The sequence below is a fragment of the Oncorhynchus clarkii genome, chromosome 2, assembly GCF_045791955.1.
Source record: "Oncorhynchus clarkii lewisi isolate Uvic-CL-2024 chromosome 2, UVic_Ocla_1.0, whole genome shotgun sequence".
NCBI lineage: Eukaryota > Metazoa > Chordata > Actinopteri > Salmoniformes > Salmonidae > Oncorhynchus > Oncorhynchus clarkii.
The window spans coordinates 91257832-91266734 of record NC_092148.1 but is presented as its reverse complement, the minus strand read 5'-3'; the positions used below and the strand labels follow the sequence as shown (position 1 = coordinate 91266734).

Below are 8903 nucleotides of genomic sequence, written 5' to 3'. Positions count from 1 at the left end.
ACCATGTAAGGGTATATTACAGTGGTACCATGTAAGGGTATATTACAGTGGTACCATGTAAGGGTATATGACAGTGGTACCATGTAAGGGTATATTACAGTGGTACCATGTAAGGGTATATTACAGTGGTACCATGTAAGGGTATATGACAGTGGTACCATGTAAGGGTATATTACAGTGGTACCATGTAAGGGTATATTACAGTGGTACCATGTAAGGGTATATGACAGTGGTACCATGTAAGGGTATATTACAGTGGTACCATGTAAGGGTATATTACAGTGGTACCATGTAAGGGTATATTACAGTGGTACCATGTAAGGGTATATTACAGTGGTACCATGTAAGGGTATATGACAGTGGTACCATGTAAGGGTATATTACAGTGGTACCATGTAAGGGTATATTACAGTGGTACCATGTAAGGGTATATGACAGTGGTACCATGTAAGGGTATATTACAGTGGTACCATGTAAGGGTATATTACAGTGGTACCATGTAAGGGTATATTACAGTGGTACCATGTAAGGGTATATATACAGTGGTACCATGTAAGGGTATATTACAGTGGTACCATGTAAGGGTATATTACAGTGGTACCATGTAAGGGTATATTACAGTGGGTATATTACCATGTAAGGGTATATTACAGTGGTACCATGTAAGGGTATATTACAGTGGTACCATGTAAGGGTATATGACAGTGGTACCATGTAAGGGTATATTACAGTGGTACCATGTAAGGGTATATGACAGTGGTACCATGTAAGGGTATATTACAGTGGCACCATGTAAGGGTATATTACAGTGGTACCATGTAAGGGTATATGACAGTGGTACCATGTAAGGGTATATGACAGTGGTACCATGTAAGGGTATATGACAGTGGTACCATGTAAGGGTATATTACAGTGGTACCATGTAAGGGTATATTACAGTGGCACCATACATTATTAAATACAAATACACACTTAAGCAGCAATAAGGGAGATTCATGTTTGTTATGACTGGTTCTGTATCTGAGGTCCATTGTTTTCATACAGCTGGCATGTTGGAGAAAGAGCCTGCCTTAGTATTGTGTGTGTGTGTGTGTGCACGCACACGCACATACACGCACACGCACACACACGCACAGGCACACAGACACACCCCCTTCTGGCAGCTGTGCTCCCTAATTTATATGATGACATAAAACAAGTCTTAACCAACGAACCCCACATCAAATGCCTTTCAAGGGCCTGGCTTTTCATATAAAGAGTATTAAGAGTGTAAATATTGACATGGTTTCCAGGACACAGCCCTCTCTTCCATGCTGCTGGAGCACCAGAACATGACCGATGTGGTGGGACTTAGAAAGACAAGTAGAAAGTGGAGGTGTGACTCATGCTGAGTTTTAAACAGGATAATAAAAGCACAGCACTCTTATTTTCCGACATGTCTTGTCTGTGTAAGCCAAGGCCACTGTGATGGGAGACAGCATGGCAGGCAGCAGCACAGCTCACACAGATACAGCAGCTACAGGTCTGTTCTATAGCAGTCCCTGATGGAAAGGAGACGGATCCCTACGTCATGGAGTGAAGTTAAACTACTTCATCGTGGCCCCAGGGTATCTTACCTGGACATCCAGATGCCTAGCAACACGAGCCTGAGCCTGCATGGAAATGACTGACACAAAAACCCTACCCTGTCAATGAAGGAAAAATGTCCAGCATTGCATCAGAGGGGAATTCAAAGGCAGTTACAAGGGTGTCTGTCTAGACCTTTCTTGTGAAGGATTACCTGAAGGTGCTTTCCTCACCACTATTACATACTGACCTTTCTTGTGAAGGATTACCTGAAGGTGCTTTCCTCACCACTATTACATACTGACCTTTCTTGTGAAGGATTACCTGAAGGTGCTTTCCTCTTCCACTATTACATGCTGACCATTCTTGTGAAGGATTACCTGAAGGTGCTTTCCTCACCACTATTACATACTGACCTTTCTTGTGAAGGATTACCTCAAGGTGCTTTCCTCTTCCACTATTACATACTGACCTTTCTTGTGAAGGATTACCTGAAGGTGCTTTCCTCACCAGTATTACATACTGACCTTTCTTGTGAAGGATTACCTGAAGGTGCTTTCCTCACCACTATTACATACTGACCTTTCTTGTGAAGGATTACCTGAAGGTGCTTTCCTCACCACTATTACATACTGACCTTTCTTGTGAAGGATTACCTGAAGGTGCTTTCCTCTTCCACTATTACATACTGACCTTTCTGTAACTGGTACATTCATGTTTGGACATTTAAATAAATTATATATCCCCATTGTTGTTGAAGAATATAACTTCTGAACACGTCAAGAGCTTTAGTTCACCCATCAATACCGAACATATAAGCTTGTTTCACTTCATTGTATTTAAACAATGTAATTGTTAACACTGTATAGATTCAAAAACATGGTTCAAACTTATATCATGGATGGTCAGTCCTTGTATCCATAGCTCTGTCTATGAATGTGAGTGAGATTACAATTCTCTAGCCTCGTTCCTCAGCTGTTTACTAAAACAGTGGCCGGTGGCTATTTGTAATTGTCCCTTTCACTATGTCCTTAATAAACCTGGGTCAGACACATATCAAACACTTGAGCTCCACTCAATATAGTTTGCCCCATAAAATGAAACCAATAGAATAGTCCCCAAAACTCCAAGCTAAATCAAACACACAGGTCTGACTCCCTCACCAATGGAAACCGAAGGATAGAAGGTGAGGGTAGGGCCCTGGCACTGTCCCTCTCAGTTACCATACCAACAATGAGGTCATCCCCAGACAGGAAGTGGGACAGACGGGCACGGTCTGACAAGTCAGAGCTACTGAGAGGGTCATCACTGGTCACCACAGCCACAAAGCCATAAACCCCACCTATTTCAACAATTTCTCTTCTTATAATGTGATTTTAAACCTTAACCCTAACCTTACCACACAACCTGATGCCGAACACTAACCTTAAATTAAGAACAAAAAGCACATTTTTTTCATGAATTTTATAGCCAATTCTGACTTTGTTTCCGTGCTATCTAGTGGAAACCAACAGAGGGATTTCCCTATGTATCATGCCACCCAGAGGTGTGACTGAATCACAGCACCCAAGAGTCAATTCCACCTTCAACGATTGAAATGTGTGGATGCTTTGGTGCCATCTAGTGACCAAGAATGAAAATCTATCTAGACGGGGTCGGCAACAGGTGGCCTGTTTAAAAATATATATATTTTCGCTATCTATTTAATTCAGGAAATCTGTTTCCAAGTAGTCTGACAAATTAAAAAAGAGACGTGATCGTGTTTCAACATAATAAAGGTATGAAATGATTGTTATTTTTAAATACAACCTCTTTTTGGGCTTAGTTGTGGTCAATTTGCAGTGTACAAATTATTAGAATTATTAGACAACCCCTGATACTCTCTATGAGAAACTTTTGGAATTGGAATTTCAGTTCACTTCCTGAACTGACTCAATTAATACAATGGAATGAACTCCAACCCTGATAGATATGCATTATTGTTCCTCCACAGTCAATGTACCTCAGTTCAGATCTTATGACATTGTAGTTGTAGGAGATAGTCTTCAAGGTATGATAACGCACCATGCACTACAGCAATGTACATGCAGATAGACCGACTGACGGCCATACCTGAGCTGGGCTTTGAGCTCTGTGAAGCAGGGTCTCTTGCTGGGGTCGTAGGCCCAGCACTTGGTCATCAGGCTGTACAGGGTAGGGGGGCAGTTGTGGGGCATGGCCAGACGCTCTCCGTTCTCTATCCGTCCGATGACATCGTTGTTCTTCACCCCCTGGAAGGGCTTGACTCCGTAGATGAGGATCTCCCACATACACACACCTGGAGTACAGAGAAACATATATATATATTTAAACCCTAATTTATCAGCTAATAACATACAGCCTTGGACTTAAAAGTTGTAGAGCACTGTTTGATAAGTACTGTATAAATTCCTATACTCACCAAACATCCACACGTCACTGGCTGAGGTAAAGCGTCTGAAGTTAATAGACTCTGGTGCCATCCATTTGATAGGCAGTTTCCCTTTGGAGGCTGGGAGGAGAGGTGAAAGCAGGACTTTGATTTTTTGTGATCAAATGTTTTTATTGTGATTGATTAGACAGGTACACATGAACAATGCAACAAGTAACAAGACAAACACTTCCCCTCCCACAGGACTTCCCTAAGCCATAGTTAGATGAGTGGTTCACAATAGCAGTCTCACAGAGTCATACGCTGATGAAAAGAGCTGTTGAGTTTCTTTGACTCGCCCCATGCATACGTGCAACAGATATTTCCATGTTTATAATGTCCATGAATGACAGCAGCCACAGCTGTCTGCTTAAAGTGTGAGGAGCCTAATGAATGACTTACTGATAACATAAACAGCAGAAAGTGATCTCCTCTGGTATGCTGACTGTGGACAGTTAGTCTCCAGAACAAATGAAACACCTACCTTTGTAATAGGAGCTGTCCTCCATGTATCGAGACAAGCCAAAGTCTCCTAGTTTAACACAGTCCACTGAGGATACCAGCACGTTCCTGGCAGCTATATCCCTTCAAGACGCAGACATGGTTACAATGGAGAAGAGAAGAGTAGTGTGTTTACAGGAAACACACCAAAGACATATTAATAAGGCTAGATTGGGTTGAGGGCTTACCTATGTACAAACCGCTTGCTCTCCAGGTAGGAAAGTGCTGTGCTTAGCTGGAAAGCATAGAGAATCAGTGATGCCAAGTCGAGGTTGTATTTTCTCACTTGCAGGAAGGAGCGTAGCTGTAAAGATGGAAGAGAAAACAAAAGATAATACTCACTTTAGCATGTACATTACATACAGGGATAGTTTAATGCAGGAGCTTCCTGGGGCTGAAGCCCCTGGGCACAGGCCTGTTGGGGGCCCAAGAGAGGAAAAAAAAAAAAAGTATAATAATAATAAAGGAGATATATACAGTATTTATAAATATGTAGTATATATTTTGAGTGTAGACAGCCTGATGCCGTTCTGCTAATCATCAGATGGGGGGAGGAGAGGAGGTAGGGGGTGCCATGTGGGTAACTGCTTGATTGGGTAACTAATGAATTAAACAAAAAATTAAATTATAAACTGCATAATAAATAAATGTGACTGGTCAATTGTGTAAGTCAGGGGCTGGGACAAAACATTTTTAGTATTATTATAATCATTTTTTATCCAACCACAGGAGCCCGCTTTCAATGTTCAAAATACACCAGAGAGCACAATTTCAGAAAACTAGGCACATGTCGCGCATCGCTACTACACAGGAGAGTAAACTTTTTTTATTATAAAAATGTGTTTTTTGGCAGAAATGCCTTCTGGAACATGTGAACTTTCATGTGCCTTAATAACAAACTTGTATTCTATCTCTATCTGTAAATACGAAAAAATTGTTAAATTACAAGCCTAGTTAGTTTAGCCACAGAAAAAGCCAGCAACCTCCTTACTACTTGGCTGAGATAATGAGTGGGCTGGACATGCCGAGAGATGAGTTCAGACTGGTCTGCCATGTAGCACGCTTCTGTCTATAACATGAAGCGGTCAGTATGTGTAGGTAATCCATTCTAACAGGGCTTTTTTGAAAGACATTGCATAGTAGAACTGCATAAGTGTTGTTCTCCACTTTCCGGAGGCCCGAGTTTTGAAATCAGTGGAATTAGAGTATGATAGCTAAGGAGACGGAAAATATTCTGGCGTTTGATTGCAAATATGCAGACTGAGTTGAAAAGAGAACACACAGAAGGCTGCTGTATAAAACACCTGTCTCTGGAGTACATCTTCAAACTAAGGGCAACCATGGCATCTGTGACAGAGAGGGAGAAGTGTCTATCCATGCATACAGGTAAGGTATTCTAGCTGGCTACATTTTCAGATATTGCACATTTCTAATTTAGTCAGACAGTCGTTTTAATTTCAAGTTAAAGTGTACTGTTAGCTAACTAGCTAACGTTAGCTGGCTGGCTAGCTAACGTTACGTGTATGATCTGTGTAGTTATATTATTCGTATCACAGAGCCATTTGCATTGCTAGTTATAGCCTAATGTTATCTAGCTAACATTGAACCTGGTTGGTTAGCTGCCTGCAGATTCATGCAGGGTATTAACGTTATGAGTTGGGATTATGGCTCATTGTCTAGCTAGCTAACTACATGTCTAAACAAAAGACTGCACTATGCAAGTAACGATTTCAAAGTTCATGGTGTCAATGCGACAACTGTCGATAGACGTAGCTGATAAATTCGCTCTGGCTATCTACTCCGATTTCAGATCACTCTTGTCTCTGTGTGCCAGAGCGCAGAATAACTGACGAATTTACGAACACTCAACACCAATTGTATATAGCCCGTGTCAGTAAACGTTGGCAAAAAAGCGTGATTAAATTATTGCCAGCAGCACAGTTGCAGTCACCAATGCTCTGGGTAACATAAAAACAGCCTAACCAACTCTGCTAGTGCCAGTAAAATGGTCAGAGTGAACTGTTCTCTCATTTGTGTCTGAAAGTAGCTAGCCAACATTAGCCAGTTAGCTTGGGTGCTTGACTGCTGATGTTAGGTCAGAACGCTTGGATCAACCCTACTCCTCGGCTAGACCATCCAGTGTGCGCTCTGAACGTTCCTAGAGCGAAACGCTCTGAATTTGCGAATGTACAACCTGACAACGCTGAGTTTACAAATGCCCAGAGTGCACTCTGAGCACACTCTGGTAGTCCAGATTACATTTATGAACACGTAGTATAAACCAGCCTTTAGTCTTGAAATCTTTGGTTGTTTAGTACATGGCCTTACGTGAATCCTTAAAGAGATGGGACGGGCAAAGGCTTAAAGAGGGTGTGAACAATGCTGAATGGGTGTAGACAAAGAAAAGCTCCCCAGTAGGTACCAAAACATTAAGGGCCATTTTCTCAAAAGTGAGGTTACAAGTTTATCAACTTTCAAAACAGAATTACTTTCTTACTTCTTACTTTTTGATTTTCTAGCTCTGAGTCTCTACTTTTATCCAAAGTAAATAACACCATTTCAAATGTTGCTACATAAAACCTGTCGATTAAGTTTTATCACAAGCACATACAGGTAGCTTATCTGCCAAAATAAAGGAAACACCAACATAAAGTGGGACACCACGAGCTGCCAGAACAGCTTCAATGCGCCTTGGCATAGATTCTACAAGTGGACCTAAACCATGCCAGGAAATTGCACCCCACACCATAAAATACACCTAATTTAAGTTTTTCCTTTATTTTGTCAGGTACAGGTATGGTTATGCCTACAGTCGGGAAGGCTGCAGTTAGAGCGACAAATATAGGCTACAGCTTGTTGTGGCCATAGACATATAATCCATAGAAGGGGTTTTGGAACCTCTTACACTGGCAATTTGACTGTTAAACTCATTTAAAAATATATATTTATTTAATCTTTATTTAACTAGGCAAGTCAGTTAAAGAACAAATTCTTATTTTCAATGACGGCCTACACCGGCCAAATCCAGGCGATGCTGGGCCAATTCTGCTCCGCCCTATGTGACTCCCAATCACAGGCTGTGATACAGCCTGGAATCGAATCAGGGTGTCTGTAGTGACGCCTCAAGCACTGAGATGCAGGGCCTTATACCGCTGCGCCACTCGGGAGCCCTAATGGGTACACTAGCAATGGGTGCCAGGGAACTGACATCTATGGATTATATTTCTATGGTTGGTTGCGGATGTCAGTTTGCCTTTTACAGATTTCAAAATACAATCACTGGAAAAACATATATTTTGGAAAGAAAAAAACCACATTTCATGTATGGATGACTCATAGTGAAGACTGGGTTCGTGCAGATAACCAACTATTTACGACGTTTGGAATGAGACTAACGTGAGGTAAAGTAAATCATTCATTAATCAGAAGACTAATTGATCAGATATAAAATATCTGAAAGGTTATATTAGGAAATTATAACTTTGTAATCTGAATATTTTCCTTGGTGCCCCGACTTCCTAGTTAATTACAGTTACATGATTAATCAGTTGATCGCGTAATACTAATTACAGAGAATCTTTGATAAAACTAAGTCTTCAATTTAATGATAGTAAAGACATGACAATAGCCTATGGCTTCATCTTCATCATTAGGGGAGTCAGTGTGCCACTGGACATTACATTTAGTAGCCTACTGTGATATATATACTGTATTACCTCCTGATAATGTACAATCTGTGTGTCGCTTCATTGGCCTGGGCTATTGTTTGTTGTGAATTCCAGACCAGATTGATCTCAGTTTGTCAGTCAGAGTAGACACTGATTTCAGTCATTTGTGTGGTATTAAAAAATATTGTGCTAATGTCTTCTGTCATGCAAATGACATAGAAATGCATGAAATGTGTTTTTTAAAATCCTCATGTGTGGAAATTCAAAAACATCTCTGCTCAACTGTAGGCTATGCCACATGCCAAATGTTATTCTGGCTTTAGGGCCTCTTTCTTCAACAGTAAATGTAACAGGCTTCCAAATGCATCTTTGTTCATGGATTTGTTTACAGAAAATGATGGTGTACCGGGAAGGAAGGGCTATAGAAAAAACAAAGCCTGGGGCCTATGATTTCTTAATCTGACCCTGATCACATATAACATAGACTGCCTTCTACAGTGTACTGTTTAAACCTCGAAATTGAACCTTGAATGTGATGCCTCTATCCACCACTAGATGGCCATCCCTAACAGCTGAAACCATGTGAAAGGTAGAAGTACCATCCAAGACTAAATGGGTGAAAAAAATCTAAAAACTCAAATTACAGTACTCTTCAGCATGATCCATAGGTTACTGTTACAGAGCCTGAGGTCATCACTGTTAAACTGATTTCTGTATTA

The 8903-nt window shown here is 40.9% G+C and overlaps 1 protein-coding gene across 1 annotated transcript in view; it reads right to left on the bottom strand.

Annotated features, from left to right (window-relative positions):
• The window catches only part of LOC139378532 (focal adhesion kinase 1-like), a 128030-nt gene that overhangs the window by 13227 nt on the left and 105900 nt on the right, over positions 1-8903 (bottom strand). Inside the window, exons 20-23 of the mRNA XM_071120794.1 lie at positions 4705-4820; positions 4500-4600; positions 4007-4096; positions 3679-3883 (exon numbers count right to left, since the gene is read on the bottom strand). Of these exons, the coding sequence (XP_070976895.1) occupies positions 3679-3883; positions 4007-4096; positions 4500-4600; positions 4705-4820 (512 nt within the window). The remainder of the gene's footprint in view (positions 1-3678; positions 3884-4006; positions 4097-4499; positions 4601-4704; positions 4821-8903) is intronic.